Here is a 17,035-nt window from a genome sequence, read left to right on the forward strand (position 1 = left end):
TTTATCAAAAGTAGAGCATATTTGATAAACCTGATATCTTTCTTTTAATGAGAACTACTTTTCTGAACAAATTAATAGTGATATATCTAATGTTCTTGAGTTTAGAGCATTTGATACTATGCCACATTACTTAAATAGAAATGAGAGATTTTTACAAATCTTATCGATTTTTTTTTTTTTTTTTTTTTTTTTTTTTTTTTTTTTTTTTTTTTTTTATAAGCAACTGAATAAAGGGAAAAATGAGTTGTTCTTAGAGGGGAGCTATGGGCTGTGGGAGGGTTGCTGTTGTCGTCAGCCATCCCTTAATTCAAGGATGATCTCTATCACAGCTCGTTTATGGGTCTTGAAGTGGCTTTAACAATCCTTGAGCCACAGACCCATCCACAGAAGTTGCAGGTCTTTGTGCAGACTTTACAGACAGTAAGCTGTAGGTTAAGATTTTTATCCTTTTTGTTCCTTCACGCTCTCTTCTCTGCTTTGAGGGCAAGGCACTTTACTTTGAAATGGCCTGCCCCTTGGCTGAAGTTGCAGGACCAATGGAGTTGGTCAACAACTACCACTTGTGCTTGACCTCCTCATCATCAATACTTACTCTCTCAGAGAAGTGGCTACTGAGGTAGGGGAAGTATTCAACTACCTCCAGGTGTCTTTCCTTTTGATAGTAATTTGGGTAGGGGAATCACATTTATGGCCTTGGGTTAGGCTGATAAAGCACTTTAGTTTTCTCAATGTTGGGAGAGAGGCCCAATGTTTGGTATGCTTCTCTGAAAAGATACAGCATAGTATGGAGGGGTTTTCTTCACTGTTTGCAAGGATGGTGTAGTCATCGGCATATTGAAGGTCAAGGATAGTTGTTTTAAGTGTTCAAATGAAAATGTCCCAGATTGAGGAGTCCTCCATCTGTTTGGTATTCTATGTCAATTCTAGAAGGAAGATGGTCCTTAATGAGAATCAAGATGACTGTCATGATGTTGTCATTCCCCAAGTCCCCAGGGATCTCTTTGTTGTTCAAAATTCATAGAATACATTTCTGGAGTCTTAGTACCAACAGTTTCTTGCTGCCAGCCATGTCAATTTCATCAGGTAAGCCATCCAGTCCAGTAGCCTTGTTGTTCTTGGTTTCCTTGATGGCACTCTAGACTTCTAGGATAAGAGGGGGCTGGTGAGGGATTCCCTTTCAGGATATTGGGGAATGGATTGGATGGTGGTCTCTGCCATAGTTGACTCATGGTTCAGGAGTGGCTCAAATTGCTCTTTCCATCTAGCTTTTATAGATTTGTTGTCTTTGAGAAGCATTGAACCATCTTGTATTACAGGAAAGTAAGACTGGGAAGCTGGGCTGTAGATGGCTTTTGTTGCCAGGAAAAATCTATGCATACCATGTTTGTCAGCTACCACTTATTTTTGACTTCCTGGATCCTCCTTTCAGCTTTGGCTTTGAGGAACTGATATGTTTCCTCTCCTGAGATGATATGTCACTTTGCAAAGCAGAATGAGCCCTTCTTTTCCAATTGGAGGGCTGGATATCAGCGTTGCTCTCATCAAACCAGTTTTGGCTTCAACTGGTGGTTTGGCCAATGGATTCAGCACAGGCCATATGAATGATGGTTTTAAACCCCTTCCAGGATTCCTCAATGTTGGCTTTATTTGTGGGCAGGCCAGAGGCCTTTCCATGGAGACACTGTTGAAAATTCTAACAGACCTTCAGGTATTAAAGATATTTGTTGAGTCCTTCACATTGCTTTTGGTTGTTTTCAGTGTTTCAGAACAAGCTGAACGTTCATAATGGATCTGACAAGACGATGATCTGTCCAGCAGCCATCAGTTCCTTGCATGGCTTGCACGATACAAACATCCATTCAATCATGGGCTCTAACAATAACATAGTGGAGGAGGTGCCAGTGCTTTAGAGTGAAGGTGTCTCCATGTGTTCTTGTATTTGTTATTCTCTCTGAAGATGATGACAAAACTGTGTTCTGTGCATTTGCTCTGGGAAAGGATGCTATTGGAATTGGCTTTCCCTACTCCTTCCTTCCCAGTGGTGCCACTCCAGAGTTCCAGGTCACATCCAACTCTGGCATTGAAGTCACCCAGGAGAATGATCTTGTCCTCCTTGTTAGTATGTCAGAACATGGTCAAGATTGGAGTAGAACTGTTCTTTAACATCATTGTCAGCATCAAATGTTGGGGCATATGAGCAAATGATGGTGGTTTACTGGTTGTTGCTGAACTCAGGACAATAGGTCATAAGATTAATGCCCACAGGGAGCTCCTTAAGTTGATAGCCAAGCTATCAACTTAATGTTGGCAGAACTGACACCTTGAGTGCATCTGTCCTGAGCTGGTTTCCCCTTCCAGAAGAAGATGCAGGCTTCACCCTCTTCCCTCAGCTGGCCCTCATTTGGCCATCTTGTCTTACTGTGAGCTTCAGTGTTGATGTTATATCTCACTAGTTTCTTGGAGATAATGGCAGTTCTTCTTTCTTGTTGTTCATTATCTTGGTTATCTATCCATCAAGAAACAAATTTTCCATGTTGTGAAAATCATTATTGTCTTATGATGTTTTTGAATATAAAGAGAGTGATCCCACTGGACGTGTTTATCCAGCTAGGAGCAGATAAGATAGCCTAGGTTTAGGGAATGTTTTCTAGCATCTTCCCCATGGAGGGAGGGTGGGAGGGCATGGAATGAGCAGAGGGGATCCAGGACTGATCAGTCATGGTAGCAGCTGCCAAATTGCACTCCTATCTCAACCCAGGTGCAAGATGGCTATCAAGCTACTACTACAGCCTGTATACAGATTTGTGACTGTAGACTGCCAGATTCACTAGTTGTATCTCTGTCATCACTGGTCCATTGCCAGAGCTTTTGGAGTTTGGTACAAGACATTGTGTTTCCTGTGGTAGAAACCTGCATGTAAATTTGTTTAATGTCTGGAAGCTGGTGTGCAGAAACTGCAACCAAGTTGTCTTAACAAGGTGGAGATCTGAGCCCAGTGGCAGTGGAGAACCCTAGACAGCAGGAGACCTCCATCTTGCAGTCTTCTTCAGTCATTACAGTCATTGAGATCCTGACATCATAGATTCTAGGGTCAGAAGGGACCTCAATAGATCATCGAGTCTGACCCCCTGCATAGGCGGGAAAGAGTGCTGGGTCTAGATGACCCCAGCTAGATACTCATCTAACCTCCTCTTGAAGACCCCCAGGGTAGGAGAGAGCACCACCTCCCTTGGGAGCCCATTCCAGACCTTGGCCACTCTAACTGTGAAGAAGTTCTTCCTAATGTCCAGTCTAAATCTGCTCTCTGCTAGCTTATGGCCATTATTTCTTGTAACCCCTGGGAGCGCCTTGGTGAAGAATAAAGCCTCACCAATTCCCTTCTGTGCCCCCGTGATGAACTTATAGGCAGCCACAAGGTCGCCTCTCAACCTTCTCTTGCGGAGGCTGAAGAGGTCCAGGTGCCCCAGTCTCTCCTCATAGGGCTTGGCCTGCAAGCCCCTAACCGTATGAGTGGCCCTTCTCTGGACCCTCTCCAGGTTATCCACATCTGTCTTGAAGTGCAGCGCCCAAAATTGAACGCAGTATTCCAACTGCGGTCTGACCAGCGCCCGATAGAGGGGAAGTATCACCTCCTTGAATTTGTTCGTCATGCATCTGCTGATGCACGATGAAGTGCCACTAGCTTTTCTGATGGCTTCGTCACACTGCCGGCTCATGTTCATCTTGGAGTCCACTAGGACTCCAAGATCCCTTTCCACTTCCGTGCCACCAAGCAGGTCATTTCCTAGGCTGTAGGTGTGCTGGACATTTTTCCTCCCTAGATGCAGCACTTTGCATTTCTCCTTGTTGAATTGCATTCTTTTGTTTTCTGCCCATTTGTCCAACCTGTCCAGATCTGCTTATAGTTGTTCCCTGCCCTCCGGCATGTCTACTCCCCACATTTTTGTGTCATCCGCAAACTTGGACAGAGTACACTTCACTCCCTCGTCCAAGTTGCTGATGAAGACATTGAAGAGTATCGGTCCTAGGACTGAGCCCTGCGGGGGCCCACACCCTTCCAGGTCGATACCGAACCATCCGGTACAACTCTCTGGGTGCGACCCTCTAGCCAACTCGCCACCCACCGGACTGTGTAGTCATCCAAGTCACAGCCCCTTAACTTGTTCACCAGTATGGGGTGGGATACCGTATCGAAGGCCTTCCTGAAGTCTAAGTATATGATGTCAACCTCTACTCCTGTGTCCAGGCGTTTTGTAACCTGGTCATAAAAAGAGACTAGATTAGTCAGGCATGATCTACCTGCTATGAACCCTTGCTGGTTTCCCCTCAGCATAATTTGTCCTGCCGGGCTCTTGCAAATGTGAGCCTTGATAATTTTTTCAAAGACTTTGCCAAGGATGGAGGTGAAACTGACTGGCCTATAGTTGCCTGGGTCCTTCTTCCTCCCCTTCTTGAAAATGGGGACCACATTGGCCCTTTTCCAGTCCTCTGGGACCTGGCCCGTGCGCCATGAGCGTTCAAATATTCTGCCAGTGGCTGTGCAATGACGTCAGCCAGTGCCTTCAGTACCCTCGGATGGAGCTTATCTGGGCCTGCCGACTTAAATGCATCTAGTTCCTCCAAGTGACACTGCACCATCTCAGGGTCTATGCATGGTAGTCTGGTGCCCTGCTGCTGCCTCTCCACAATCCCAGTGAGAGACTTGTCTTGCCCCTCACTTAGGAACACTGAGGCTTGTTATCTTAATTACTGGGAAAGGGAATGACATGTAGTGATTTAGAATAGATGCTTTAATATATCTGAGTTGGGTATAGAAATATCTATTCCAATGTGGAATTATTATCACTACTGCTTCCACCATATCCTGTTGTGCTATGGGCTGTCTAGACATAAAACACACAGATGTGTGTATGCACTGCAAAGGAACAATAATTTTGCTATGTATAGAAATTATTCCAGGTTTTTTTAGGCCTTTTTTCTTGCAAATTTAAAATAATGTCATGCTTAATACAACTATTGGTACATGTTCTAGCAATTTTAGATAGCATATTTTATTGTCAAATATTTCTTTAAGAAGGTTCCTTTAATATTGTCATCGCCAGAAAATTGTTCTTATGCTCAACTAGTTAAATGAGTGGAATTTTATTTATTTAAAAAAAAAAAATACAGTCTCGTATATAGCACCTTTCACTAAATGCTTGACAAACTATAATCAGCACTATTGCCTGGCAGCCACGGGATGCATTCTGGGAAAAGAGGGAACCACGTACAGTCTCCTTGTCTAGCTGATCTGTTTTTCGTTTCTTCTCAGCTCCTCACCCAAAGCCTATGCTCCATTTGCCTAGCCTTTGCCCCCTATGCCAGTTTTGCTTATCCAAAGCATTTGTTCAGTGATTGCACCCCTCAGCCTCGTTCCAGTCTTTTTAGTGGGACAATTCCAGTTTTTTTCCCTGCATCCAGTTAGATCTTCTTTTCTTTGCCATCTCAGCCTCTTGCCCCACTGGTATTGGTCTCTAAAATGACCAGTCTTTGTGGAGCAAACTCTGGGTTAGGGTATTGAGATGCTCCACAGACCTCCAAGGTATCTATACCCCTTCCTGTTCTAGTTTAGCATCAGTGCTATAGTGCAGTTCTATGGCTGAGGTAATTAGCAGAACTAATTAGCTCTGGTGCAATACTTCATAAATGCCACTCTACTTCTTCCTACTTAGGAGGAAGCCTACTGCTACCTTCCAAACCAGAAGCAATGTAGCCATGTTCTTGGAGGTCTGCAGAAGCCAAAGGAGCTCTACCTTGAAGTGGAGCTTAATAACTTGGAGGGCTTGGAGAGAGGAAGAGCAAAGCTCCAAAACTTGCAACTGTTTGCTCTTTCAGTCCCAGTTGTTTTACCAAGTCCTCTAGCCAAGCTGTACTCATGCTCATTCCTCTTCTCTCCCTGACTCCTAGTCTTTTACCTAGACAGTCCCAGTTTCACTCCCTCCAGCCTTTATATGAGGAGTTTTTTTCTTTCCATCCTCTGCCCAAGGTTTTTTGTCCTTATCCATCCCTCTAGCCAGGTCTGGGTCTTTTTCTTTTGGTGTTGAATCAGGCAGCTTTGTTTTCTAAGAAGTGTGGATGCAACAGGGGTTCACTGGCGTCATGGCCAGGGTCAAAAAGTTACACACAAACTTGTAGAAGTGATCAGAAACTGGTTCATAGCTGTAATACAACAGAAGCTCAGTGTATATAAACCACTTTCAAAATGGCCAAAACAAATTTAATGTAAACCTGGATGGATGTAGTATCAGACTTAACTGATTTAGGTTAAATTTGATTATTGAACTTCTGTTCCAGATGCCCTCCAGATTCAAGTTAACTCTCAGCCCCCCAGCATCCCAGGATGTTTTGCACCTCCCCTGCAAACCCCCCTTGCAGGGTGGGCTGGCTAGGCTTAGTCCAAACTGTCTGCTTCAGCCAAGCAAGGAGGCATGCTTTAGTGCTCCTGGCTTCTGGCCTGAGCCAATTCAGGCATGTGACTGCATTTCTGGAATGAAAATGAAGGTCTGTTCACCTGCTTATTGGTTCAATCTATGCATCTCAGACTAATCTGCAAAGATTGGATAGATTCAGCCTCAGGCTTTTTGACTGTCTGTACATAGCCTTTGGCAACAAGAAAGAGCAATGATGACTTATATGTAAGAAGATGGAGTAACTTGTTTAGCTATCATGCAAAACACCAGTTTTCCTAAATGTATTCAGTGCTTCTGGTCCACTTCTGGGTCTGCCAGGGAGCACGCAGGGCAGCCCCCCCCCATGTCCTCTGTCTCAGTGACTGGTGCCTCCTGGGTCTGAGGGGAGCACCTGGGGTCCCCCTGCAGCTGATCCCCGAGTCGGGGAGATGTGGGGAGCCCTCCCCCCAACGTGCTTCCCAGTGGACTCGGAAGTGGACCAAAAGTACTTTTGGTCCACTTCTGGGTTTGCTGCCGAGCATGTGGAGGCTCCCCCCCCACCCCCACTCCTGTAGGACACTCCATCCACCCCAGCACGAGCTGTGCTGCTACCTCAAGGTATGTAGAAAAAACTTTTAAAGCTGTGTCTATGTCCAAATTGCTGATTCTCATTTTTATCATCAAAACTTCAGATTCGGGTTCGGCCGAATCGTATCGGGTACAGTGATCTGAATCAACAAATCGAATCACTGTCCCCGATTTGGGCTGAATCCAAATCGAATAGGGCCCACTTCACACACCCCTATTACGCAGTCTTCTATAGGTTTGGAGTTTTGTTGTAGCCATGATGGTCCATGAAATGTATAAGAGGCAAATGTTTGGTTTTTTTGGGGGTGATTCCTTTTATTGGACCAACTCCAGTAAAAATACAGTCAGTCCAGTAAAAGGTATCACAAAAAACCCTTGCCTCTCAAGTCTTTTCAGCCATTTTGGTCAAAATGTTGGCTTTATACATGTATGTGTTCTTATGAATATAAGTTTAAAACTGTTTTCAACAAATACCAGTGTATATAACCTGTTTTATTTTTAGGTTATTGGAAATGGAACTTCTGTTAGTAAGTTAACACTTTCAATTAGTTACCTACATTATGGGTTTAAATGATCCAAAGATGGCTACACTTGCTTATTTGAATTCCTGGCTTGTTGTTACAGGTCCCTTAAAGCTATGATTCAAATTTAGTTCAGCTGCAGTTTTTTCCTCATCCAGCTTTACCTTTGGAATAGCTTGAGTAGTATGTTTGCAGTATTTAATGCCCACTTGTTAAATATAGCTGTGTCAAGTAACCTTTTGCAGCATAAATTCATGTTTTTAGAAGGGAAATGACTCTAAAGATTATCTGAAGAGAGGAGAAGCAAAATTCCAAAACAAAAAAACCAAAATGCCTTATCCAACTAATCTAAAAATACATGTTATGCTTTTGAGACTAATCATTTGAAAGGTTTTTTGTTGGGACTAGTGAAGTGTAGCTGAATATGTCATTTCTGTAAAGCTATATATTATTGGTAAGTATGAAATTAATATTGGCTATCCTTTCTTACAGTAGTATTCAATAAGGGTATTGTAATACAAGGCTGTGCATAAAACATCTTGCTTCTTACTTGTAGTAATTTATGATATTAAAAACAGGGGTATATATTCTATGAAAATCTTTGGTTTGTTCATGTTTGAAAGTCGCTTTAAAATGTGTTATGGTTATGTCACAGCATCAGTTCCCAATTTTTCACAAGACAGTTTTTAGACTATACCATTAATTGTTGTACTTTACACTTATTATACTATAGATTAAGTTTTTGAACAGGAAGGATACTGTTTTGTTTTAGTTTTACTGCATGTCATTCTGATTGATTCATGGCAGCCTCTGGCAGGAAAAATATTATATTGAAACTGACAGGTGCCACAAGGTTCATTTAGGACAACCGCAGTCTTGTCCTAGTTAGTTTCATAATGTTTGCCTTATGCGTGTTCAGCCACTGCATTTCCTGCTTTAGAGCCGTGTGTTGCACCAATATTGCTATCTGTGCTGCCTCAACTACAAATTGGATGAACAGCCAGTGACACTTTTTCAATATTATTACATTAAACCAAGTGGATTTTGATTGATAACCTAATATTCAACTAATGCAAAACATCAATCATGGCAAGTATATTAATTATTTAATATTGCAGTCTAATTCAAAAATCGATGTGCTGCATGAGGGGAAGGGAAACTCACTGTTCCCAGAAGACTTAAGACAGGGAATGATTAAAAAAAAAAAAAAACCCTGCTGTACTCTTGTGTGTTAGTTCGATACAAATCTTTATTCATTTGCCAATAATCTCTTTGCATTTTCCACTTCAGGACCATTTTATCAGTTTTGAGACCTATAATTGAATTAAGTCTGCTTTCAGCACAGGGCAAAAGGAGTTGCACAAATATTGATGAAGTCATGACAGGGACAGTACAGGAGACAGATCACTAAAGAGGACAGGTTTTATATCGTTAGCTGGAACCTGCCTGCATCAGTTTCTTGGATTCTGTTTTCCAATAAATTAAGTTCCTTAAGACCTTTGGCACCATAGGATAAATGTACAGGACTTCATTTCTATCTAAATAATGTATGGCCTTCTATAGTAAGTTTTGATTATAAAAAGAAATACTAGTTTTAAGAGGAATCAAACTTTTTTTTTACTTCATTTACTATGAAGTCAGTGACAAGAAATATACTTACTTCATGTAGAAAAGCATGAATAATGTTATCAATGCCAAATTATTTATTAAAAGAAATCTTGCATTAGATTTTTATATTGATATTTATGATTATTGCATTACACCACTGTAATGTGAAGCGCTAGTAAGTATATGATGTAAATATAATGTCTCAAATAAAATGAAGTACATGAAGTAAGTGGAGTATCCAAAAGTAGCATATGTTCTCTTTAAATTGTGTATGCAACTTTAAATGGCCCCTGTAATTAGCAGTGTATTAAGAGAGCTCATGTCTTACCACGTTTATGATAATCAGAGGATTTTGAGTTTTTTGCCATTTGTGTTTGCACAGAATTGAGCAATTACTGTAAAAGAATATACTGAACATGCGTGTGTACAACATTATACAATCCAGGAATTCATTATTTGGAAAGTTATTTTTTTCCATATTGGCATCATTGCAGTGTATTATCAACAGAAAGGGACAGTTCTGTTTAGAAGCAGATTTAATTTGAAGTTAATGAAAGCAGAAACTGGCTGCCTTCATTTAGTGTTTGTTTTTTGGAAGAGGCAAAGAGAAGACATCTCATCCTGTTGACTTCACTAAGCTGGGTAAATTGTTTATCCTTGTCCAGCTTGGCAAACTAGCACTATATCTATGTACACCAGGATGCATTAAGGATTAAATTTTGAGTCTGAATTTTCCTTGCTTAAGTATCTTCTTTTTCTCATTCATAATTTTTGGATCTTTTCTTGCAACCCCGGATCCTCAGGTGGTAACAGCTTGTATTTTTGGCTTAAATGTTCGGTGTGAGCTTTAGAGTTTTGCAACTCATGTCAGAAGAAATATGTAAAGATCCAACATTCTTTCCATCATCTAGTTGGTTACTAATCAATTCATTCATTGTTTCCTTTTTATTAACAGTCACATTTGTTACTTAAATTGTAGTAGAGGAAGCTCAGGCAGAACTACACATGGATTTGATATCATAGCACTATATTTTATTTATTTAAATGTCTTTCTCCAATAGTTACCAGTATTCAAATTTAAAATACTATTTGACGTAGTAGGGCCTTGCTTTCTGGTTACAATAATTTTAAGACAAGAGTTTAAATAAATGGAAAGTTTTGCTTCTATATGACTAATATCTTTTTTCTTGGATTTTTAATAATCAAGATGTAAACATTAAAAACATGAGAAAAATAGTGAAGAAACTGAGATTTTTTTCTTGATATTTCTGAGTTAAACACAAATCATTATAGACAAGGGTTTAGCAACTATTTAGAACTTTTGTTCTTCTTTTACAGGGACTCTGGAAACATCAAAGCTGGATTAGAACATCTGGTAAGTTCTAATTTTCTCTTGAACATTTGCATCATCTTTGATATCTGCATTCCAAATGAACACTTTTGAATGAGCTTTGAATACCTTGAATTGAGAAAGTCAACCATTTCCCAGTGGGTCAGCTTACTGTTATTATGTGAAGGCACTTACATTTTCATTTATCTCACCATTTCAAGGGAATTTTAATTTTTTTAAATTACTTTTTTTGATGTAGAGATGAAATAAAATGGACTACAATCCTTGGATTGATGATTGCCTTAATTATAAACAAAAATTGTTTGGTGTTGGATTTTTGGCATATCCTGATCTGAAAAGAACAAACTTGTGTTTAAAAAAACAATCAAATATTTCATGCATAAATGTGGTATGTTTTAGTAATTTGAAATTTTTGAAAGAAGTGCACAGTTTTTTTTTTTCTGTTGTCTTTGCTTTATGAATAATGTATTGATTTAAATTCCATTCAGTGCTACAACATAACATTATAATTGAGATGCAAAATATTTTTTGGTTTAAATAAACATATTCCAACCAGTGGCAGAGAGACATACTTAGCATTAAAAACTAATCAGTTGATCAAAACTGAAAAATACGGTATTGTCACAACTCTGAAAGTCATTGAATTTAGTATGTTAATATCAGCCATCATCAGAACATTAAGCAGTCCATATAAAGAATTCTTTTGGAGTCATGGGTTATGATTTTTGTTAATCTAAATATTCAGTACTAAGGTTAGAGATTTCTCTGATACAGAATTTGAATACACACAACATAACAGTTTGTTGTGTACCTCCATGATGTATAAAATATGATTATTACCATCCAGTGCAAGTAATTTTTAATTGCTGCTCAGGGTTAACGCAATGCTTTTTAAATTTTTTTTTACATTTTAGAATCTTTGAAATCGTAACCATTTTAAAGCTTGTGTGCTACTCTCTTCATGCAGCATGTCCATGAGGTAGAGGCTGTATACTGCGCGATAGTTGTCAACTGTGTCTCACTTTTATTTTTTTGGCCTGACCAGAGCTCAGTAGCTACTTGAATTCTGAGACTATACACAGTTTAGATAGTTGGCTCTGTCTAGCTGTTACAGAAATGTAAAAATTTATCTCATTTGCTAGTTTCATCGGTTTCTTGCATGCTGGTTGAACCTCTTAAATTTTAAAAATGTTTCATTCCTCCACTGGTGTCAGGTTGTTGTAATCTAATGTGTTCAGAAAATGTTTTTAATGCATTATAAAGATGCTGTAGTCCTGACAGATGACCGTGACTGGTACTTTTTCTAAATTGGGACTAGTATGATAGCTGAAGAGGTAGGTATGATTTATGTTGTCACCTCAAACCATCAAGCTGAGCAAGGAGAGGCTGAATGGTTTTTTAGTAGTCCCTAGAAAAACAGGAATCTGGTTCATGGGCACTGGTACTTTGCTCTAGGATTGTGTGGTAAAATCAATGGAAAGATTCTATGGAAGCTTCCAGCATCAAAAGATCTTTGGTATAAGAACAGTTTATTTTTTAGTAAAAGCTTATATTCATCAAATCATTAATGTTGTTCTCTTTCTATGAAAGAGTTAACAGAAGCTTTCATATTTAGAGTTGGAGACTTTTTCCCCTTTGGTATTGGAAAACCTAAATATATATGCGCGCTAAAACACAGGGACTGATTTTCTAAGATATAGAGATTTGCATTATATGTGGAAGACATTTCATACTGGAAACTGTTTTACGTGTTTAAGTTATAATCAGACATTTTAATGTAAGTCTATTGAACTCCAAAGGGAAAAAAAAATAGGTACCGGTATATTTGCTAGAAGAGTTATAGCTATTTTGTTATAGCAAACTCATTCTGCTAAAAATAATTTTTTTTTCAAATATCTGTAAAAATTGCCCCCCCCGCGCCCCTCCCGTTTTAAAAAAATTACAGTTAAGTAAGTCTTTTTTTTCTGTGCTTTGGCTTTTTAAATGAAATAACATTTATGTAAGTTGTTATTTAAATGCACGTTCCTTTCATCCATATTCTTCTCCTTCATCTCCTTCATGTGGTTAGAAGCTACCTGGTACTTGTATTTCTGTTGTGTCTGCCATCTTGGTATCTAAGCTACGTTCCACCTTGGTCAAATGAAGTAGCAGTACATTTATTCCTGAAATATGCAACAAATATACAGTAAACTGTTAGAAAATCTTTCAGTATAACAAAACAATTTTCACGAGTGAAAAAGTAGTTGTTTTTATGGGTTAGAACCCCGCACACATCATTTGGTTATTTCTGATAAGCAAATTAAAACCATGCCTGTACCCTAAGAATTGTCATTGAGTGGGTAGGCCCTCCCAGGTTTAGAGGTAAGGTATAGGTTGCTGTGACTACAAAGGACTAACTCAATGTTTAAGTATTTTTTATTAGTATAAAAATGAAGAAAACTATGAACATACGTTGTTTAATTGGGAGAATGACTGACTGATTTATTGTCGGATTGTTTAAGATGCAATTGCAAGTTTCCAAATTACGGTGGATTCCTGTTATTGGCATCACTTTGGGAAATGGTGATTTGATTCTATTAACTGCTAATTCCATTAAAAGGAGACCCATTTTTTTTAAGACCACAGATGCTTCTCCCCCATGACCCTCTGGCCCTGCTCGTATCTCTAACTGGCCTCCCAGGCCTGCCAGAGGGGGCCCCCAGGTGCCAGGGCTATGGGGTCAGGGGACCGGGGTCCACAGCCCTCTTTCCCAGGCAGAAGGGGATGGGTGCTGCAGTGGAGTGGAGCCTGGATCCCCACCTGCAGCTTCCCGTTGTGGGCTCGGGCACAGGGGGTGGGGCCAGCTCCCTGGCACAGTGCATGCTTCCAGAGGGGTGGGGGGGGACCTGCACTCCCCAGATCTGTGCATGGGGTCGGGGTGCCTGGCATGGGCAGTGAGGGCAGCAGTGCAGGGTTGTGTCTCTCAAAGTTACCGTGCACACAGGGGCACATTGCCAGGGAGTCCAGCTCCTGCCCCCCAACATGCTGTCTGCAGCCCCGTCCCACTCCCCACTGAAGCCCCAGGCCTGCGCAACTCCCTCCTTCCCTCCCTCTGGGGGCTCAATTCCCCCCTCCCCCCAACAATTGCGGGAACTGCTCTCCAGGGTACCTGGGGCCATGTGCATCTACATGCACATGGTAGTCCCTGCCTGACCACTCTCTTCCTACTCCCCCCAGCCCTCTGCAGCCTGGAACTCTGCTAGCCTGCAGAGGGCTCCTCACAAAACTGCAAAATCCCCAGGCTTCCCCAGTAAAATGATTCAAAAACCTGAAAATTGTGATTCTAATATGAGTGATTTTTACACATAATAGTATAGAAATGGCTTTGGTTTTCCCATATTGATTCAAATAAGCAGCTGATTGCCGATTCTATTAACCAGTGATTCTGTAAAGTGGAATTCACTGTATTTTTGATAAATCTTAAATTATAGAATTGAATAAGTTATGGAAAATTTGAAATAAAAAAATAGGAAAATGTTTGCAATTCTGAATGGGTCCTGTTTTCTATGAGTAGTTACATAAAAGATAATTGTGGAACTACTATACCTGTGATTTCTTCAATAGAGAGATCCTGTTTGTTCCTCTTGCATTGTATAACATTTCAGAGCAATGACCTGATTGTCCTTGTGGTCAAGCAACAGTCTGGCCATTTTAAATGTTGAAGAGCAACCTGTCATGAATAGCTTGTTTAGCTCATCAATGGTTTGTAGGAATGTAGTTACTGCCTGCCAGCAATGTAGGCATTTCTGTTGCAGTTGCATGTTAATCAATAACCACCAACAGGTATAGATAAAGCATTTCTTAGAGTAGTTGTATATAGTTATACAAATAAAACTATTGTTTACTTTGTTTATTAATAGTTAAACAGCTCTATTCAAAGTTACATGATAGCCAGGATATATCAGTTCTACTGCTGAGGAGTAGTAGTAGTAGTAGTAGGCAACTACTGATCATTCTGGATCATGGTGTATGTGTGCAAGGTCACTAGGACCTATGATGTATATGGTTAGGCAGGAGTATGGAGGAGTGGAGGCTGCCCAGACCTTCCATTCCCCCTTTAGGCCAGAATCCAAAGACCAGACTGAGTCTGGATACTTGGTACCTTGATTGCTGTAGTTATGTGCGTGTCCGGAATCAAACCTGGGTCTTGCACTTGGCAGACGAGAATTCTACCACTGAACCACAACAGCAGGTACTCCTCTGTTGTAGTCCCAGATTTAAAACTGTTTAATAGAAAGTAATATAAATAATTTTTTAAAAGAGCAGTATTGTATTTGCCCTTAACTCATCCTTTTGCACTGTGATTCATGAAGCTGGTTGTTGTGGGCATGGTGAACCTGTGGCTGCTGTGGGAAGGAAGCAAGTCCTACCCATTTGCTCCTGATCAAAGCTGCTCTAAGTTTTGGGTGCATTTCTTGGTGCATACTGAGGATATCTGTAAACTGTCTGCACTACCTACTTTGTGGGCTCTAGACTGAACTGAGTGAGAATGTGTGGGCAGGGTATGCTTCTCAGCAGTACTCCTGGGTTTGCCACAGATGCATGCCCTAACCTTCATTTCCTTCAGGTTTGGAGTTTAAGGGCTGTTTTTAAAAGCTTTATTTTTACTTGAAATTTCAACTTAAAGCCTGCTGTAGTTCTTATTCTAAAGGCAAACTTGAATTTTTAAAGTTTCTGTAGTTACCGTTCCTTTTTCATGGAAGTCTAACATGGTGTTGGCATTATCTTGCAACACTACATTGGATTGCTGTGTAGGAGATCCAGTATTTGAGAGCAACATACACAATTAACTTTTACCTGTAGATGTGATAGTTTAGCTGACAAATCCTGATTTTTATAGAAATATGATAAAACCGAGTGAGTTAGGGTTCATCTGATCTGTAAAATATAATAGGCACACTTCAGGGAATTGATTTATTCTTCATTACATGCATTTTTTTTGTAGACCTTTCACTTTACATATAGATTTTTTTTGATTATTTGGCTTTTGAGATACATGTAGAAAAAGTTGTCCTATGGTTCTTTTTTACCTCATTAGAGTATGCAGATGTCCAGTATGTTGTCATATTTACAATAGTACTTGGACAAAATTGGCTAAATGTAAAGCCAAGATTAGTGTTAAATTTAAATTTCTATGGTATACCAAGGAGTCTTTTCCAAAGAACAGTTTGTTTTGTCCAGAAAGTGCTCTTAGCCATTCAGTGTAGGTGCCATTCTTTCTCTTGGGGACTGATCCAAGACCACCAAATTCCAGGGTATATACTTTTCATTGGCTTCCATTGGCTTTGGATCAAACTTGTGGTGATCACAGAACTATTACCCCAGTGCAGTGATTAGAGCAGAGAGTCTAATTGAGTTGCTGGCTTTCTAATGAGTTGCAAAATCAAACTGCCAATTACTTGTGTTTAACAGTTAGTTTCCAGTCTTATGAGTAATGATATTAGCCCTAGTTTCCATACTGGCCAGTTGTATTCTGACAACTTGAATTCGCCTCAGTTGATAAGAGTATAAGGCTGCCTAAAAAGAATTCTTTGGAAACTGTTTAATTGATAATAGATTTTTTGACTGAACTTATTGTGAAAAGTGCACAATTTCCACAAAAAGCTTCAAGTTTACACTGAAAATTGAAAATCCAAAAACTGAAAAAAATTGTGTTCACAAACATCTGTGGCCTCTGGGCCATGCATTTGGCTAGACTAAATGCCCTGTGATCCACCTCAATCTGAGACTATTATATTGGAAAGAAGTCTGAAGTGCTAATGAGAAATGTAATCTGGTTAGGAAACATATCCCATGGAGGAGAATGGGGGCATGGACAACCAGATTAGTTTCTGTGAAGCACTGTTGCATTTTTGTAATAGTTTTAACCAAACACTTTTCAGTTAAAGTTAGAATGTTCTATGTAAACTCTCCCTTCGCACCATATTTTCTGATCACATCTGTGACCAAGATATTCTTAACTTCCCATTATAAACCAGTGCATAATGTTGCTGTACACTAATAATCACTGTCAAACTAACCCTAGAGCAGAAATTCAGCAGTGTGTCCTCATACATCACAGTACATTTCAATTTAAGGTTATAAAGCACTTTGGAAATAATCCTTCAGGATGAAGGGCGCTATATAAGTATGTAAAATAACGATTAAAGCAAAGTGACATTATTCTACGTGAACATACAAGTTGGAGCATTTAGGGCTTGATAGAGTATGACGATATTTGAAAAAAGAAATTTAGAACAGCAAAATAAGAGGTATCAAAAAAGATAGATCAGGGTTGAGAATACTTTTGAAATGATACAAAGGAGTATTTAGCTTCAGTGCAGATGGAAAGAAATAGAGATTGGGACATGTACATGAATCTATAAATGAGTAGAAAAGTTTCCAAATAACAAAAAAGTGGCCAACCTGATAGAAAAAAAAACGAGAATGAGGATTTCTGGTGATTCATAGCCCAAATAAAATTAGCTCTTGTGGCTTATGATGTCACCAAGCATTCTGAG

General features: G+C 39.8%; 1 protein-coding gene across 1 annotated transcript in view; it reads left to right on the forward strand.

The window, feature by feature from the left end:
* The window catches only part of RSRC1 (arginine and serine rich coiled-coil 1), a 323,306-nt gene that overhangs the window by 133,192 nt on the left and 173,079 nt on the right, over positions 1–17,035 (forward strand). The window contains exon 5 of the mRNA XM_006276863.4: positions 10,484–10,520. Within this exon, the coding sequence (XP_006276925.1) occupies positions 10,484–10,520 (37 nt within the window). The remainder of the gene's footprint in view (positions 1–10,483; positions 10,521–17,035) is intronic.

This window comes from Alligator mississippiensis, chromosome 7 (assembly GCF_030867095.1).
Source record: "Alligator mississippiensis isolate rAllMis1 chromosome 7, rAllMis1, whole genome shotgun sequence".
Classification (NCBI taxonomy): domain Eukaryota; kingdom Metazoa; phylum Chordata; order Crocodylia; family Alligatoridae; genus Alligator; species Alligator mississippiensis.